The sequence below is a fragment of the Narcine bancroftii genome, chromosome 3, assembly GCF_036971445.1.
Source record: "Narcine bancroftii isolate sNarBan1 chromosome 3, sNarBan1.hap1, whole genome shotgun sequence".
NCBI classification, from domain to species: domain Eukaryota; kingdom Metazoa; phylum Chordata; class Chondrichthyes; order Torpediniformes; family Narcinidae; genus Narcine; species Narcine bancroftii.
The window spans coordinates 205,201,803-205,222,121 of record NC_091471.1 but is presented as its reverse complement, the minus strand read 5'-3'; the positions used below and the strand labels follow the sequence as shown (position 1 = coordinate 205,222,121).

Sequence of the window (20,319 nt, the reverse complement as noted above, 5' to 3'; positions counted from 1 at the left end):
TCCCTGCCTGTTTGGAATATGTGTATTGTGGGTGGTAACATATCCTCCCCACCTGAAACTTATTCGGAAGTCACATCATCTGTCAATCAAGATTGGACTCCGGCCAGCCATCAGTGCACACCTTGCCATTGGCTAATTTAAAACACCTCAGGTCATTATAGAAGCACAGAGAAGCACTGTATACACCACCAGCGCACAACACGTTCTTTCTCTTTGCATCGTGGTCCAAGCCTCGGACATCATTCCACGTCAGGTTGCTGCTGTGGACATCGCTGGAAGTGTTGCGGGTAAGGTGTGCACTAAACTGAAGCTGAGCTAAAGTATTGTGATAGGTCAATACATTCATAGAGCCACAACCTTGTTGGTCAAGGAACCAAGTGTGTGTGTGTGTGTGTGTGTGTGTGTGTGTGTGTGTGTGTGTGTGTGTGTGTGTGTGTGTGTGTGTGTGTGTGTGTGTGTAAAAAAGAGTCCCTGTTCGTAGTGTGTAAGCAGGTTGAGTATAGTTTTTTACAATTGTTGGAGTCCAACTGAAGTCCAAGATGAATGTCTATATTATCGCTTAAGTGAAATAGTGATAAAGTACCATTTAACGTTCTCTGTTTGTTTCCAGTGTGTTAATAAAAGTTATGTGAGATTGTAACACTGTGTTCAGACATGTCTCTCTGCAAACCCACCGAATCTGATATTCTTCCCAACACATCTGTATTACATGACTGCTCACATTATGGACTCCTCTGCACTGGAGAAACCAATCAGCTTTGTTTAGCATCTCCATTCAGTCCTTAAGAGTGACCCTGAGCCTCTAGCTACTTTTCAGTCTCTATCCTACTACCTTTCTGACCTATCTCTGAGGCTTCCTGCACTCTTCCATCAAGAACCAGCATAAATATGAGAAACAGTACTTTATCATCCATGTGGAAACACAGTACCCTCCACCACACAGTGACTTCCAATAACATGTTAATTTAATCAGTAGCATAAGATTTTGCAGTGCAAGCTCACCCTGGCCAGAACAGTAATTAGGACATTGCAAAGTTTTTCAGCAGTTGTTAGAACAATTCAATTGGTTGCACTGATTAATGCCTACATGAGATATCAAGATTGAAGCAGCAGTTGAAAGGTCAAACAACACATGAATAACATCTGAAGTTTATAATGGATCAAGTATCCGATACAAACCTATGCCCTGGTGTAATAGACTGATGCTGAAGATAAACTTTAGGCCAATAAAGTAACTTATTCCTATTCGTGAACCCATCTTGCCAGTGAATGTCACTCATATCCTATACTTCCATTTCTCTGCTAATGAAATGTTCCACATGTGTTCAACATTCGTCACAGAGGTGGGCAGAGGATCTCTGTTTCACAGAAGTGCAAGGTTCATTCTCTTCTAAGATCCAGTGAAAGATCAACTTGTAGCTCAGTCACCAAATGTGCACATTGAGCAACTTCAGGAAGGCAGAGAGGAGTTACTTCAGTTCTGGAGTGGAGACAATGTAGATTGTCTCCTGCAGATTGCAAGTTGGAGATGAGAAGCACCTTTGCAATGAGAAAGTTGAGGAAAGTTCTTTGAGAATGATTCAGCCTTGCTCGACATTAATCTGTGTTAAGGTGGATCTGCTGGTCAGGACCACAGTTCACATGCCATTGAGAAGCAAACAAATGTTAGAGATTAATTTCAGCAGATGGCCAGTGATAATGAGTTTGCTCCCCAATCCTGCTCAGTTGACAGAGTTGTTCTTTGCTTTTCTCTATTAGAATTTTTTACTCAGTATCAATCATGTCCACTTTGTCTCCACGGTGGATATAAGGAGCAGCTCTGCAACCACCATGAGGGACAGATGAAGAAATCCCTGCCAGCCTCCAAGAAAATCCTCGGTTCCTACCAGAATTGGATTTGAGCATATTTCTTGAAGATAGTTACAAATAATGCATCTGAGTTTACCAGCACTTCTTCCCCTTCTCTGACATAGGAAGTAAGTTTGTAAATTTATGACAAAATTCCCACTCTAGTTATCAGCAGATCCATGGAACATCAGTCAGAGGTGACAGCAAGGCTTTACCAGATACCTTGCTGTAAAATGATTCACATCAAGGATTAACACATTGTTAAGAAGCTACTTGAAATGTTCTTTCCAAGGATAAGCTCTTTTATCCTTGATATGGTTATGTCCTGCCAAGCAGTCGGAGGGTGGATGTCTATGCTTGGGCCATATATTTGGTCCGAAGAGCATTGAAGAAACTGATCATGTCAAAAATGTCATGTGCTCTTTCAACCCACCTAAATTAATTTTCTTTTAGACCTCAACCTTCAGGTGCTGATAGAGTTGTTTCGTTGCCCTGAGACATGACAGATCATCCAACCTTGTGATTAATTAGTTCCTGGATCTCCTGATCATTCTCATCAAACCAGTCATTTTTTTTTCTGGTAAAGAAATTAAAAGTCTCTTTGCAGTTGTTTAATTATCATTAAAATCATGGAAATGGAGTTGATGTCAGTCTAACTCAGGGGTCCCCAAACTTTTTAGACCATCGATCCCGTCACGGAATATTTGATCCCGCATCCACCCCTGAGCATGGAATCCCGGCGCTGCATTGAGGGGGAAGGGTATGTCGTGGTGCTGGATTAGGGGGTAGGGGTTATGGCAGCACTGGACAGGGGGGGATGTGGCAATGCTGGATGGGGAGGGGCACTAACGTATGTACCATATATATTTGAGTATCAATCAATCCCATGTTAAAGTTAACCCCTCTTTATTTTTGGCCTAAGCCAAAGGCCCATCTGTTCTCCCAGTGCTCTGACCGCAGATCCTCACTACCACTGTCCAGACCATCCAAACTCCCAACCGTGGACCCTCACCATGACACCTCCCCATCGTACCTACCAACCACGGATCCTTGCATGACGCCCACCCATCCGAATTTCCAACTGTGGATTCTCGCTATGATGCCAGCCCATCTGAACTTCTGACCACAGATCCTCGCCCCAACGTCCACCCATACGAACTCCCAACCATGGATCCTCCCCCTGTTGCCATCTGAGCTACACCCCAAGCATGAACATACCACCTATTCCTGGCCATCCAATCTCCCAACGCCTTGAACAATGCAGGTACTCAGGAGGTCAAAAGTTTGACCCACGTAAAAGTCTACCCCACCCCCCCCCCCCACTTTTTCTCAAAAAAACTGGTCCAAAAAATTCAACAATTCCACATGTATAAACAAAGAATACATATACCTTCCGTCCTCCCATTCACTCTAAATTGATTCAAAGCCCAGAATCAAATACAACAGTGGCCAACAAAGCCTGGTCTCACGAGTGGTTGGGCAGCACTGCCATTGGTGCTATTTTCAGTTGACACCCACCCCCCACCGGCATTATCAACCCCTCAATGGTGTTATCGACCCCCTTTCGACTCACTGGCATTTATTGACCCCTTGGATGGTACCACTGACCCGCCCCCCCCCCCCAGGGGTCTACATCGATCACTTTGGAGACTCCTCTGCTGTGGCAAAGGTCAACCCATGAATATGGTGTATTGCTATTGCAGTTTGCCCTTCTGGAAGGTGTTGATGTCACATTGGCACATTTTAGGTTTGATTTTTCTTAATTTAAGTACTTGCCTTGAGCTCACTGCTACTATGTGACGTTTCCTGATAGCCCATGGAAGAAAGCACTTCCTCTTTCTAGGAAACTAATGACCCATCAAACCTCGTTTTGGGTTCTACCAAAATCAGAAGATCAACTAAAAAAAAATCAGGGAAAAACATTTTACAGCGTGCACCAACACCAAAAGCTGGAAAATTTGGGCTCCTGCTCCTTCACATAACTTGCTTTCCTTTTCAAAATTCCTGGAAATATTCATCAGCCTCCAAGATAAAAACAAAAACACATTTTACTATTTGTCTCGAGTCCAGCCAGAGTTTTGGAAGGACAACGTGCAGCTCAGCTCTCTTCATAAAATTTTAATGAACTTTGTTCCAATCATAAAACATTACAATGGTCATTGACAATAAATGCCTCTGAGGAATCACCTTGCACATTTTCATTTCATGTCATATTACAGTAAAACAAATGCTAACACAGAAGGTTCTTAGTGCTTCTCATTCAACCATTGCATTTATGAGATTAGTAATAATTAAAATGAGCCTGAAATTAAGTTTGAGGGAATTAACAGCTTTAGGACATCTGAAAATTGAGAAAAATGCTAAAGGATGTGATCCTTTCCTTTAACTGCTTACTCCAAAAAAAAGTGGTGCTGCTCACTATGTTTGTACTCATAGCCACGTTTAACAGATGTGAAAGTCATCCTAAGCTACTTCATGAGCTAAAATAAAAATTAACATCAATGGAAGAGCAATGAATAACTTAGATCCCAAGGATCAAAACAAAACACTTTATTTTTGCAGTGAGATCTGAGAAGAAATTAAGAACATTCTGCTCACAGGGTTTCGGAGAGAAAAATGTTGACCCAACAACTGTATTGCAATTCCTGGTATGAAAAATGTCCTGACCTCAGTACTAAAATGGCAAATGACCAATTCTCCCTTAGTGTCGAAAACAATAATGAGGAACATTTCTGGGAAAAAGAAATCTGCTTCATGAAGACTCGGAAAAAAAATGAAACTGTGAAAACAGTTATTAGAGAGCAAATTATTATTTAAATAGTTTAAAGGCAGGACGGAATGGCAACATACACCTGTAGATGTTTTGGAAGGATCCCAGCGAGTGCTATCAGCGCCTTTGATATGTTTCTACTTGTTGAATGTATTTGGAACTCCTCTCACTTCAGAATGGAGAGTCCCAGTTTCACCATCATTTCCTTCAGATTTTTAACCAGAAAAAAAGATCTCTGATGGGATTCACACGCTTGAGTGAGAAGAGGCTTCACTCTGACCCGTGACTAAAATTAAAGAGAGCACTAAAGATGTTGCCGATATGAAATCAGCATTGCTGGATGCGTTTAATATGATGGGTCTTTCTCCACGCTTGGTTTCAAAATAAGTTGGTGCAACACACTTTAACTGACGGGTTTCAGACAGCTCAACAAGCTCGTTGGGGGTTGGGTGGAAGAGAGAGAGAGATTAAGAGAACTTCATTCAAGAGCGGCGTCTTGACCTTGGGGCTCCCATGAGTTGCCTGCCTCCACCCACGATCAGGCAGCGCAGCGCTCCGAGGCCGTGGGCACCTGGAAGCTGCGCTGCGGCGCCTCTCTTACCTTTCGTGGCTGCCGCCAGCGCCTTCCCATCCTTCAGCAGCTCCTTGATGAACTTGTTCGTCTTTTCCAACTCGGCTTCGTGCGCTCTTAGCCTCTCGCGAAACTGAGGACTCTCCACATAACAGTCACTGAACTCCAGCGGCTGCAGCCCCATCGTTTCCGAGGGGTGGAAGCGAGAAGGGGGGGGGGGGGGGGGGTGGTCTTCACCCAGCAAATCCCAAGCCTCGCGTCCACCCGCGCCAACAGCTTGTCGTTCGGAACACTTCCCTAAAACATCAAGGAGCCAGCCCCCCACTCTCTGAGGGAAGGTGTGATCGAGGAGAGACTGCACTGGTCGGTGTCCGGAACCGGGATGACAGGCGGCGAGTCGCCGTACGTCCCGGGGATTGCAGCTGCCCGCGGTGAGCGAGCGCTACACCCTGGGGCGGAGCCTGTCCTCGCACCACCTCCCTCTCTCCCCTGCACTCAGTCAAAACCACCAAGGCACCAAACAGAAACACATTCCGATAGTGATGAGTTTTTTTGGGGGGGGGTGGGTGGGTGGAGGAACAAGGAAATATTGGGAAATCAGTAAGTGCGGTGCTGACGACTGAAGCAACAAGTTTGGACTTTTATTTTAATTGCACCTCTTGAAGGCTCCGTGACAAAACCATTCTGCTGAGAATAAGATTCAAGAAAAGAATGCGAGATAAGATCCAATTGGTTGCAGTTAAGGGGGCGCTCCCTCACAGAGGGCGGAACCGTAGACCCCGTGTTGAACCTGTCTCCCTAGAGCAGTGGTTCTCAACCGTTTTCTTTTCTCTCACAGACCACTTTAAGTAACCCTTGTGCCATAGATGCTCTAAGGCAAACATGTCAAACTCAGGCCAATTATATTTGGCCCGCAAGATCATATCAAATATGTATTAGAGCTGGCCCGCTGGCCGCCGCACCAGTATAGCGCATGCACAGCTAATATTACAAATCCCAGAATGCTTTGCAAATACATTGGTGTCAGCCCGCTAATCGCCCCCACCTCCTCTCTTTACTTTCATTAGCACCTGCGACCTGTCGCCTAACTCATACGTAATAAACCCCTTATGAAAAATGGCCAAACGAAAGACAGAAAACAGGACCTTTCAAGACAGGTGGGAGGCAAACTCTGACCCCAGAGTTTGATGAACTTGCATCTAAGAAGAGATGCCAAGTATCTGGTTTAGACCCAGGTGCATCAGAGTAAATCACAGTGTAGCAAGCTAAGCTTGGATTAATATTTTCTTTGGTTAACTTTGGACTGTTCATCGTTGAAAGATTGGATTTTCATTGAAGCAAGTTGTTTTTTTTTGGACTTGTTGGCTTGTGAAAAAAAAACATTTAAAAGGAGCTTAAAGGCTAAAGAGAAATATTATTTATTGAATATTTTATTTCTCATTTGTTAATGCTTCTTCTGGAAAGAGTTTAACCAAAACTATTATTAAACATTTATTTTAATAAGAAAAAGTTTAACATTACATATGTTGAAAGAAGAGAAAACATGCAGATGTTGTTGAAAATTTTCAATAAATATTTAGTTTGGCCCACGACTTAGTCCAAGTTTTTAATTTTGGCCCTCTGTGAATTTGAGTTTGACACCCCTGCTCTAAGGGATTGCTTAAAGTAGTCTGTGAGTGGGAAGAAAAAAGACGCTTTTGGTTTATGTTGAATGATGTGACAAAAAGATCTGCCGTCAATCTTCAACAGACTCAAAACTGCAGGCTTATTCCAACACCTTACATTTCGTTGGAGACCCAGAAGTCAGACACCTTGCCCACATCTTGAGGCTGGCCACCAACTCAACATAGTCGATATGAAACCGTTCTCATTATTAGTGTAATAATATGGTTGTATGTACAGGCTGCCTGTCCTCTTGATGACATGCTCCCTGGACTCCTCCCATGTGACCCAGGCCATAAAGGTCGAGTCCCCTTCTCCTCTCCTCATTTTCCCTTGCCTTGACCCGGGCCAGCAGTCTCGTGTAATAAAACCTATCGTTCCCCTCAGTCTTTGTCCTGCGATTATTGGGGGAACTGGTAGCGCCCAACAATTTATTATACAAGATTTTTAAGGTCTCCGGTTATGGAGAAGTTGCTGCGCCCTGATCGGCTAGAGGTAGACCCGCCACGTCCCGGGTGCATCTCAACTCTTCGAACAGTGGGTGAACTGTTTTAATAATTTCCTCGACGCCACCTTGATCGATTCCAACGAGAAGAAGCTGAAGGTCCTACAGACACGAGTCAGCCAGGGGGCTTTCCAGGCCATCCAAAGCAGTGCGATCTACGTCGAGGTGATGGTGATGGCTGAGCTGTGGACGCTGTACAAGTCAAAGGTGAATGAAGTCTACTCCCGTTACCTACTGGGATCCCGAAAACAACAACCTGGTGAGTCTGCTGAAGAGTTCATCCGATCCTTGGTCACACTGGGAAAGAGCTGTTTGGAGAACCCCACGGCCACAATAACATTGAACCAGTGCATGGAAGATCTGGTCCAAGACGCCTGCGTGTCGGGATTGAGGTAGAATTATATCTGACAACGTCTCCTTGAGGAGGATCAACTCCCACTAAAAAGGGCGATCCGCTGGATCAGAACTCTAGACTCGGCCCAGCACCATGTGGAGTTGATCGCGGGCAGAAGTGTGCCTACCACATACGTCCCGCCATGAGGGCTGCCGTCCTGGAACTCAGGATCGGGGATTACCAATCTGACCGCAGCTGCGGTGATGCCATCGGCATCATCGAGATGCAACTTCTGCAGGCAGGCTAGGCACTCGAGATGCCTCTGCCCCACGAAAGGAGCCACATGCTCGGTCTGCAGGAAGAAGAGCCATTACCAGAAGGTCTGTAGGTCCAGATCCCTGTCCAGGAGCAGTGCGGCGTGTGTGCCCGAGGAACTTCTGGTACCGACCGTGTGCGCGGTAAGGGGGGGCCATCTTACCTGCTACCACCCCCAACCTATACACCGCGGCCTACCACACTGATGACGTCATTTCTGCCCGCCACAACTCCACTTCCCCCTTCTCTCTGACGAGGGCATTGGTAACACTGAATCAAGCCAGCCCTCACCTGTTCTCGAACTCCATGATGCAGATCAAGGTGAATGGGCATAAGATGAACTGCCTCTTTGATAGCGGCAGTACCGAAAGTTTTGTCCATCCCGACATGGTCCGCGGATTCTCCCTTCCTGTCAGGCTGTTGACCAGATCGGTATCAATGGCAGCGAAGGACCAACAAACTTGTATCCGGAGGTACTGCGTAGCGTATCTACATGGGATTCGAGGCCGATGGCAAACTTTTCCACTTCCTGCGGGTGCCTTTTGGTGTGACTAACGGTGCCTCTGCTTTTCAGAGGGTGATGGATCAGATGATGGAGGAACACAAGCTGACGGCAACGTTCCCATATCTCGACAATGTCACCATCTGCGGCCACGACCAGCAGGACCACGACTCTAACCTTGCCAAGTTCTTACGTACAGCAAAGTCCCTCAACTTGATGGACAACAAGGACAAGTGTGTTCAATACAGATCTCCTGGACCTTCTCAGATGCGTTGTGGCACATGGTGTCATTGCCCCAGACCCCAACCGCATGCGTCCCCTCATGGAGCTCCCACTCCCAAACATCCTAAAGGCGCTGAAGAGGTTCCTGGGGCTGTTTTCCTACTACACACAATGGGTCCCCAATTACGCCAATAAAGCCCACCCCTGATTAAGTCCATAACTTTCCTGTTATTGGCGGAAGCCCAGGCTGCGTTTCACCAGATCCGAGGAGACATCACAAAGGCCACGATGCATGCCGTGGATGAGTCCGTCCACTTCCAGGTGAAGAGCGATGCCTCTGGCAGCCAAGCTTAATCAGGCAGGTAGGCCGGTAGCGTTTTTCTCCTGCATCCTGCATGGTCCCGATGTACAGCATTCCTTCGTCAAGAAGGAGGCACAAGCAGTCATTGAGGCAATGCACCACTGGTGGCATTACCTGGTCAGTAATACCTGCTGACTGACCAGAGGGCAGTGGCCTTCATGTTCAATACAAAACAGCGGGGTAAAATCAAAAATGACAAGATTCTTAGGTGGAGGGTTGAGTTATCAACTTATAATTACGATATCTTGTATCAGCCAGGTAAACTCAATGATTCCCCCAGATGCCTTTTCCCGAGGGACGTGCACCAGCGCGTCACGACAATCTGTGCAACCCCGAAGTCAAGAGGCTGTACCATTTCATTCAGACTCAGAACCTCCCGTTCTCCGTTGAGGACGTCTTTTCCACGACCAGACGCTGCCAGATCTGCGCCGAGTGTAAGCCACAGTTCTACCAACCAGAAAAGGCACACCTCATTAAGGTCACACTCCCCTTCAATTTCAAGGGGCCCCTCCCAACCTCCAATACAAATGCCTACTTCCTGATGGTGGTGGATGAATTTTCGAGATTCCCCTTTGCTATTCCCTGCCTGGTTATCAAGGCACTGCGCAGCATCTACACCCTGTTCAGGTACCCCAACTATATTCATAGCGACCGGAGGTCCTCGTTCATGATTGAGAAGCTACAACAGTACTTCCTTGCCAGAGGCATAGCCACCAACAGGACCACCAGCTATAACCCCAGGGATAATGGCCAGGTGGAAAGGGAAAACACCACCGTCTGGAAGGCAGTGCTCCTGGCCCTCAGGTCTAAGAACATGCCAGTGTCCCAATGGCAGGATGTTTTGGCTGAGGTTCTCCACGCCATCCGGTCATTGCTATACACCATTACTAACACCACCCCGCATGAATGCCTCTTTGCTTTCCCTAAGAGATCGGCGAACGGTTCGTCCATCCCTCCCTGGTTGGCAACCCCAGGGCCGGTCCTGCACATCAGGGGCCATAAGATGGACCCACTGGTGGAAGCGGTGCCAACTCCCAATATGTGTTTGTGAGGTACCCTGATGGCCACGAGGACACTGCCGATCCGAGACCTGGCGAGGACCCGAGACCTCGAAACGGCCTTACCAGCCATCGACCAGACCACAGATCTGATCGCAATGCACTGGAGCATGACCCTAGAGTCCGAGCCATCTGCCTCGCCGCCAGACGTCCAGGAACCTGCCCACCTCCCATCCCCTTGGGAGTCCCCCGCCAGCACCATGACCCAAACGATTCCTGCTTCGGACTCTCCCACGACAGCCTCCACTCTGGAAGAGTGACGCACAGACATGCAGGCCCCTCGGCGGACTGGCAGGAGGAGGAAGTCGCCTGTGCGACTAAACCTCTTGTCGGAGAGGCATCCACCTTTCCGTCCATTTCCCCCCCCCCCACCCACCGCCTTTCTCTGATTGATAAAACTCTATTAGTTTTAGGGTAGTTTTAGAGAAGAGCAAAGAAGGGCCTAAAGTTGAGGTTCTGGATTGGAGAAAAGCAAATTTTGAAGGAATAAGAATTGATTTGGGGATTATTGAGTGGGACATGATTTTTTCAGGAAAGGATGTAAATGAAAAATGGAGAATATTCAAAGAAGAAATTTTGAGAGTACAGAGTAGATATGTCCCAATGAGGATCAAAGGAAAGGCTGGAAGTCATAGGGAGCCTTGGTTTTCGAGGAATATTAGAAATTTGGTTAGGAGAAAGAGGGAGGTGCACAAGAGGTATAAACAGCAGGGTGCTGAGAAATTGAAAGAGGACTACAGGGAGTGTAGAAAAAATCTTAAGAAAGAAATTAGAAAGGCCAAAAAGAGGCACGAAGAGGCTTTGGCAGGCAGAGTAAGAATAAATCCAAAGGGTTTCTATAGGTACATTAAAAGTAAAAGATTAGTGAGGGATAGAATTGGACCCCTTGTAGATAGGGAGGGTAGGCTATGTGAAAAGTCAGAGGAGATGGGGGAAATTTTAAATGATTTATTTTCCTCGGTATTCACTAGGGAAAAAAATATTGTACCATTTGAAGTAAAGAAAAATAGTGGGGAGGTCATGAAGCATATAAGGATAACCAAGGAGGTAGTGATGGCAGTGTTAAAAAAGATAAAGGTGGACAAATCTCCGGGTCCAGACAAAGTATTCCCAAGGACACTCAAGGAGACTAGTGTACAGATAGTGGGGCCATTAACAGAGATATTTAGGATGTCACTGGTCACGGGGGTAGTGCCAGAGGATTGGAGGGTGGCTCATGTTGTTCCACTGTTTAAGAAAGGGTCCAAATGTAAGCCTGGAAATTATAGACCTGTGAGTCTGATGTCTGTGGTGGGTAAGTTGATGGAAAGTGTTCTGAGTGATGGCATTTACAAATATTTGGATGAACAGGGATTGATAGGTAGTAGTCAGCATGGTTTTGTCAGGGGTAGATCATGCTTAACAAACCTTATAGAGTTTTTCGAGGGGGTTACAAAAAAGATTGAGCTGGTAGAGCTGTGGATGTTGTCTATTTAGACTTTAGTAAAGCTTTTGACAAAGTTCCCCACAGGAGGTTAGGAAAAAAGGTGGAGGCATTAGGTATAAATATGGAGGTAGTGAAATGGATTCAGCAATGGTTGGATGGGAGGTGTCAGAGAGTAGTGGTGGAAAATTGTTTGTCAAATTGGAGGCCGGTGACTGGTAGAGTTCCTCAGGGATCGGTCCTGGGTCCACTATTGTTTGTTATATATATTAACGATCTGGAAGAAGGGGTGGTGAATTGGATAACTAAGTTTGCAGATGATACAAAGATTGGTGGTATTGTGGACAGTGAGGAAGATTACCGTAGCTTAAAAAAAGATATAGGAAGGCTAGAGGAGTGGGCTGAGAAATGGCTTTTGGAATTTAATACAGATAAGTGTGAATTTTGCATTTTGGAAAGGCAAATCTAAATAGGTCATACACATTGAATGGTAGACAATTGAGGAGTGCAGAGCAAAAAAGGGATTTAGGAGTTATGGTAAATAGTACCCTCAAAGTTGATACTCAGGTAGATAGAGTGATGAAGAAGGCATTTGGAATGTTGGCCTTCATAAATCGGAGTATTGAATTCAAGAGTTGGGATGTTATGATGAAATTGTACAAAGCATTGGTGAGGCCAAATATGGAATACTGTGTGCAGTTTTGGTCACCAAGTTATAGGAAGGATATAAACAAAATAGAGAGAGTGCAGAGAAGGTTCACAAGAATGTTGACAGGGTGTCAGGGTTTGAGTTACAGAGAAAGGTTGAGGAGCCTGGGGCTTTTTTCTCTGGAGTGTAGAAGATTGAAGGGGGATTTGATGGAAGTGTTCAAGATTTTAAAAGTGACAGAGAGAGTCAACGTGGATAGGCTTTATCAATTAAGAGTGGGGGATATTCAAACCAGAGGCCATGGTTTGAGATTGAAGGGGGAAAATTATAAGGGGAACATGAGGGGAAATTTCTTCACGCAAAGGGTGGTTGGGATGTGGAATGAGCTTCCGGCGGAGGTGGTTGAAGCAGGGATGTTATTTACATTTAAGGAAAGACTGGATAATTACATGGAGGGGAGAGAATTGGAGGGGTATGGACCAGGTGGCTGGTCAGTGGAACTAGGAGGGTGGGGATTTGTTCCAGCATGGACTAGTAGGGCCAAACTGGCCTGTTCTGTGCTGCATATGGTTATATGGTTTATATATGGTTTCTACTTAAAAAGAGAGGGTGAATATAATGACATGGTTGTATGTACAGACTGGTCCGCCCTCTTGATGACATCCTCTCCTATACTCCTCCCTGGTCTTCTCCCATATGACCCAGGCCATTAAGGTCAAGTCCCCTCTTTCTCTTCTCATTTTCCCTAGCCTTGACTCAGGCCATCAGTCTCGTATGTAATAAAGCCTATCGTTCCCCTCAGTCTTTGTCTCTGTGATTATTGGGGCAACTGGTTAATCATGAAAGATCGTTTCTGGTTTTTTTTTTGATGGGGGGGGGTCTCGGTACATTGTGAAAGGTGAGATGTGTGATATCTATTCCAGGCCCGGCGGCGGTTTTGGCAACACGGTGCAGCTTGGAAAGGAACAGGGCCTTGAAGAGGAAACTGTCTGTGTCTGTCTGTCAGGGCCACCATTTTGTGCATGAGCTCGGAGGGGTTCCTGTCTCCCAAGCCCAGCATGTTTAGGATACGAACAGATGAGTTCCAGGGAATTGAGGAGGAAACTCCGGTTTTCCACGGAGCTTACTTTGGCTGTGGTGGAGGTGTCCAGAGCACCCTCACACTGTGTGGACATCTTTTTATTCCAAAGCGCTACTGTAACAGATGCTGCAGTGGTAACCCCGACGGATGAAGGATACTGCTACTACTACAGTCACAGCAGCTGCGACCAACACAGTGGGCGTGCATCTACTGCCCACTGGGCAAACCAGCCCAGGAACTGGCTGAGTCACAGTTTCACATCAGAGACATCATCTTAGAGGACACCAAGTTCTGGCACGTCATCAGTGCTCTGGATGCCACCACCACAGCCAAAGTAAACTCCTTCATGGAAAACCGGCATTTCCTCCTCAATTTCCTGGAACTCAGCTGTTCGCATCCTAAACATGCTGGGCTTGGGAGACAGGAATCCCTCCAAGCTCATGCACAAAATGGTGGCCCTGACAGACAGACACAGACAGTCTCCTCTTCAAGGCCCTGTTCCTTTCAAAGCTGCCAGTACACATCTTCTCAGCACACTCCGACATGGATTTCAACGTCCCGCACTTGGTAGCCAAGGAAACAGACAGACTTTTCTGCACCCCAGAGCAGAGCTCCATCCACGTGCAACCCATCTACACCATTGGTGCTGACACCTCAACAACCCCGCCAGGCCCCGCAGCAGTGGCCGCGGCTCAACCACAACACGACAGGCACGCAGAACGAATACTGTTTCTATCACTGCAGATGGGGCCAAAATGCCTGGCGGTGCACCCCACCCCCTCCATGCTCCTACCCCAAACACAGCGACGGGAAATGGGAAGGCCGGCTGTCAATAATGGCCTCAGCGGTTGGCGCTCTTAAAGGCCTACTCTACTTCAGGGACCAACGTGCAAAGAGCAACTTCCTAGTCGACACTGGTACAGAAATCAGCCTCGTCCCATCAACATATTTTGAGACCAAACAAAACCCAAGGGCCTCCCACTGCAAGCAGCCAATGGCTCCTCCAACCCGAGCTACAGAACCTGTCTGGTCACAATCCATGCAGTGGACATGGTTTTCCAGTGGAAGTGCACAATCGTGGCCGTGGGAGAAGACTTCCTCCAGGCACTTGAATTTTTGGTGGGCGTTACGAGAGGCCTTGAAGAGGAAACACTACTACTTTTAAGTTATTCCCCCTCACACTGCGGCAGCGCCCTTTTCTCCTGTTGGAAATCCATGCCCTGGCCCGAGATGAATATGCCCACCTACTGGCCAAGTACCCAGCCCTACTAGCGCCCAATTTCCATGATGCCAAATCATCACATGCCTTTACAATTGCACTCTTGACTTCCTGTTCGGAAGACCACAGTCAGTACAAATTGGAAAGAATGTCTCCTCCTCTCTGATTATCACAGGTACACCTCAAGGATACGTGCTTAGCCCACTGCTCGACTCATTATACACCTATGATTGTGTAGCCAGGCACAATTCCAATGCTATCTACAAATTTGCCGATGACACCACAGTTATCGGCAGAATCACAAACTGCAATGAAGAAGTGTACAGGTGGGAGATAGATCAGCTGTTAAAAGGTGTAACGACAACTTTGCGCTCAATGTCAGCAAAACCAAGGAAATGATTGTGGACTTCAGGAGGAAGTCTGAGGAATATAACCCAGTCCTCATTGAGAGCTCAGTCGTGGCGAGGGTCAAGAACTTCAAATTCCTGTGCATCAACATCTCTGAGCATCTGTCCTGGAGCCTCCATTTTGCCAGCAGCTAGACTTTGTGAGGTGTCTGAGGAGATTCGATATGCACCGAAAATTCTCAAAAACCTCTACAGGTTTACCGTGGAGAGCATTCTGGCTGGTTGTATGAAGGCGCCAACTCTCAGGACAAGAATAAACTCCAGAGGGTTGTTAACTTGGCCTGTGACATCAGAGGCACCAGACTTCACTCCATCGAGTACATCTACAACAGGCAGTGTCTTAAAAAAGCAGCCTCTATTGTCAAAGAACCCCACCACCCAGGCTATGCCCTCTGCTACCATCAGGAAAAAGGTACAGGAGCCTAAAGATGAGCACTCAATGGCACAAGGACACTTTATTCCCTGCTGTCATCAGATTCCTGAATAATCAATGAACCAAAGACATTACCTTACTTTTCATGCACTACATTTTTTTCAGATTTCAAATTTATTGTCAGAGTACAGTAATGACATCACATAAAACCCTGAGATTCCTTTCTCCTGTGGATGCAATAGTGGTAGTGCAAAAAATAAACTACACAGCATAAACATCTAAACAAATAAAGAATTTGAATGTAAACAAACTGACTGGGCAATGCAGAGAGAATAAAAAAGAAAATCAATGAAGTGCACAAGTAAAAGTTCTTAAATGAGTCTCTGATTGAGTTTATCGTTAAGGGATCTGCTGGTGGAGAGGTAGCAGCTGTTCCTGATCCTGGTGGTGCGAGTCTTACGGCACCTATACCTCTTACCTGATGGCAGCAGTGAGAACAGAGCATGTGCTGGGTGATGTGGATCTTTGATGATTGCTGCTGCCCTCCAACGGCAGCGTTCCCTGTAGATGTACTCAATTGTGGGAGGGTTTTGCCTATGATGTCCACTACCTTTTGGACGGTTTTACACTCAGGGTTATTAGTGTTCCCATACCAGACCTTGATGTAGCCGGTCAGCACTTCATAGTTTTATTTATTTATTTATTGATTGATTGTTGTAAGGTGGTTTATATGAATGTTTTCATTATAATGCTGTTGCAAACTAACACATTTCGTGACTTATGCATGACAATAAATTCTGATTTTGAGACAGATATTCTATTGAAAAATCTGTTGTAGGAGATTATGAGGCAGACATAGAAAAAAATTCAAGGATGTGATGAAAACTTTGTTCCAGCAGTGCAAGATCCCCACTGACTCCTGAGAGCATTTGGACCAAGACTGCACAAAGCAGAGAAGGAGGTTTAAGGATAATATTTAGAACCTCTATCTGGTCCACACATCCAGAAGCATGCATTGGATGCACATAGAACCAATAACTAAGTCACAGAAAGAGCTTACCAGGTTGCAAACTATTCACCCATCGGCCTAACTAATCAGCTACCTACTGTCCCATCTGTGTCAGAGTCTGAAGATCCATGTTGGTTCCACTATATCAAGTTAAACCTTCCACTGAGATATGTCTTTGATCTATCTTTGGAAAAGGTTGGGAATAAATTAGATTGGACAACTTTTCTGGTTGTTATTTAGAGTGATATCTGACAACAAATGAAAATAGCTCCTATGCATAGGAAAGATAACATCTAGAGATGCTACAATGAGGCTTTCAGTGATGTTTGCAGAAAATGTTTTCAGGATTTTTTTCAGTCAATCGATATGTTGTTTGGTAATGCCATTATTTTAATTTATTCAGGCAATAATTCCAAATAAAAGCTTTTAAGAATTGAATAGGAGAATTTCTCTCTTTGGATTCTTGTGTCCCTTTGTTCCAGGTTCCCAGAGATTCCACTGTAGTCCATTACATAGGCAGATAACTCTTCCAGCTTTCATTTAGAAGTTAGCCCCGTAAACATTCGTGGCTCCTTCTTTCTAGCAGATGTCTCAGAGGGAAGAATTCCAAGTAAAAATGTGGTCAGAACAGACCCAATTGAAGTATAAGTGAATTCCCCACAATAAGGCTCTGAGAATATAAAACTAGGCTTGTTTCAATGTTATAATTCAAGACATAAATACTTAGCAGTTTCTCTGTTGGGGTCATTAACTCTGAGGCCTAACTAACGCTGACATTGCATTTTATGAAAGCATTAAATATTAATTTGCATTTTAATATGGACACCATTAAAAGCACTGAAATCGAAAGAGCAGATAGGTTCAAGTTCAGAAATAAATATCTCCAATGATTACCTGAGACAAGAACGTTGGTGTGACGGTCAAGAACTCTTTTGATGGTGCACCCACGCCTCCACTTTCTTAGAACCCTATGGAAGTTCTATCAACAACAACTACAGGAGCACCATCAAAAGCATACTTACTGGATGCATCACAGTATGGTATAGGAGCTACTCTGCTCAAGATCAGAAAAAAACTATCCAAGGTAGTGGTGCAACTCAGAACATAACACAAACTTCACTTCATGGACTTCATTTGTATCTCCTGCGGTCTAGGAAACACAACCAATATACCAAAAGGCTCATCATATCCTGAATGCACTCTCTTCTCCTTCCTCCAATCGGGGAGAAGGCTTAAGAGTGTGGAAGCACACATCAACAGTCTTAAAGATAGTTTCTTCATTGCAGCCATTAGGCGAATGAATGAACCCTGTAACAGTGTTATCATGCTGTCCTTGCTTGATGCTAATTAATCTTCCTTTTCAAAGTAATCCTATACGCTATAAATTGTGATCTTTACACAACTGTATGAAATGTTAGAGAAAACCCATCTCACAGAAGAACCCTTCTCACTGTACTATTAATTAATTTTGTTATAAATAAAGTTAAGCTTGTCCACATTCTGTGAAATGTCTCTGAAGAAAAAACTGTCAATCTAAATAGTGTCTATGTGAAGAGTGTAAATCAAGATTCAAGATAATGTGAAGGCATAAAGCTGGGGCTCATTAAGCAGGAGTCAAACTAGCAAATCGTGGCTATCAACTGACATATTTAGTTAGCATTTATTTTATTGATATGCTTGCTTTTTTTAAGGAAGAACATGCAGTCAGCATGATCAGTGGGATTACAAGTTTCTGGTTTGTTCCTTAGGTCCTGTCAAGAAATTGGATTTCTTCACAGGAACTCATTTCCTGAGAACACCCACATACTCTTTATATCTAATTAATTATTTTTAAGGTACATTCACTGCTGTTATATACAAAATGTTGGCAGCCAATTTGCACAAAACAAGAAAGATGTTCACTAATAGAATCATTTGTTTTTAACTATATACTTTTTTATTGTTATTTAGAAAACTGGTATGTATGGCTGATATCCCATTTGTCCTAAAACACACAACTTTTCTAATGAACTAAAATGATGACATGGAACCATGGAATATTACAGAATAGAAAACAAGCCCACTAACCTACACCCAGTCCATAGTCCTCCATACCCTTCCCATCCATGCACCTGTCCAATTTTTTCTTAAATGTGAAAATTGAGCCTACATTCACAACTTCAGCTGACAGCTCATTCCGCATTCCCACTACTCTCTGTGTGGAGAAGTTCCCCTAAGCTTTCCCCTTTAACTCTTAACCCATGCTCTCTGGTTTATATTACACCTAACCTCAGAGAAAAAAAAATCCTACTTGAATTTACTCTTTCTATGCCCCTCATAATTCTGTATACCTCTATCAAATCTCCCCTCATTCTTCTTCACTCTAGGGAATAAAATCCTAACCTGTTTAACCCTTTCCTGTAACTCATTTCCTGAAGTCCCAGCAACATCCTAGTAAATCTTCTCTGAACTCTTTCGATCTTTCCTGTAGTTGGGTGACCAAGCCTGCACACAATACTCCAAATTTGACCTCACCAATGTTTTATACAACTTTACCATAACATCCCCACTCTATACTCAATACTTTGATTTGTGAAAGCCATTATGCCAAAATTTCTCCTTAAAACCCTATCTAAGTGTGACACCACTTTCATGGAATTATGTATCCAAGTATGATATTTTCTGGAGGTGCCTCATGAAGTGTTAATCAGTGTTAACGTTTTAAACTGCTGAAGAAAAGGAAATCCTATTAGCAAGGTAAATAAAACAATGTTCAAATCATTTATCAAATCTAATCTATTCCTGTAGAGAGGTAGGAGACTTTGCTCCATCCTTTAAATATTTGAGAGATTAAATCCAAGGAGCAAAGGGTTATGAGATAGCTAAAGATTAACTGGTAGCATATGCCACAGGGGGTTTAATAGGATCACAGCCAGTATTGCCTCCAACTAATGGATGGACCAAATGGTCACATGAGCTCAGTTTTTGTTCCCAGAGTTGCTTCTGAATGCAGCCTATGCTTGTCAACCTTGGACTGAAGGAAATGGAAAGGAGAAATAGCTGGATGGAGAGACTAAGCTTTTTAATGGGTTGAAGATGTTATGATGAATGCAGGGGTTTGTTTGTGTTGATCAGGTGCAGCTTAGAGCAAATGGAGAGCCAACGACTAGGCAGTAGAGAATTTGAAAATGCAGAATTAAGTGATTTTCCAGGGGCAGGCACAGAAAGAAATGTTGTTCTGCAGAGAAAAATGAGAGGTAGATGGAAAATCAATTCATGGTATTACCATGGTGTAGCAGTTAGCGATATTGGTGAGCAAATTTAAATTCCTGGGAGGCAATATCTCGGAGGACCTTTCCTGGGCCCAACACAAAAATGTCATTGTGAAGAAAACACATAAGTGCTTCTACTTTCTCAGGAGTTTCCAGAGATTTGGTCAATCTTGGCAAACTTCTACAGATGTGTAGTGGAAAGTATGCTGACTGGCTGCATCACACCCTAGTATCGGAGCACCAATATCTCAAGCTGAAAGCCCTGCAAAGGTTAGGTATGTCACAAGCAAAATTCCCTACTATCAAGAAAATCAATATGGAACCCTACTGTAAGAGAATAGCAGCAATCAAGGATCCATACCACGCAGGGCATGCTCTGTTCTCGCTGCTGACATCAGAAAAGATGTTCCACAAGATTCATACCACCAGATTCATGAACAGACTCCTCAACAACAAACTCATTCAGAGACTCATTTAACAACTTTTACTTTGCACATTATTTATTATTAAATATTTGTTTTATGTACTGCACTCTCAGTTTGTTTACACTTTTCTTATGTTACGAGCCAAGAGGACATCAAAATCCAGCAGCAATAGAAATTCACCAAGACAAATGGTTACTTAAAAGCTACTTTTAATTATCTTTAAACATGAAAACAGGATCAAACTCTCTCTTATTAGTATTAACTTAACCTAACTTAACTCTCTTCTAATTCTAAGCGCATGTGCATTTGATGTGTATGTCAGTTCAGAAAAGTT

General features: G+C 44.5%; 1 protein-coding gene across 2 annotated transcripts in view; it reads right to left on the bottom strand.

Moving 5' to 3' along the window:
* Positions 1-5,673, bottom strand: part of arhgap10 (Rho GTPase activating protein 10) — a 231,875-nt gene extending 226,202 nt beyond the window's left edge. For both annotated transcript variants that reach the window (XM_069926401.1, XM_069926402.1), the window contains exon 1: positions 5,220-5,673. In XM_069926401.1, coding sequence (XP_069782502.1) covers positions 5,220-5,373 — 154 coding nt within the window. In that variant the 5' untranslated portion in view covers positions 5,374-5,673. The remainder of the gene's footprint in view (positions 1-5,219) is intronic.
* Between the last annotated feature and the right edge of the window lie 14,646 nt (positions 5,674-20,319).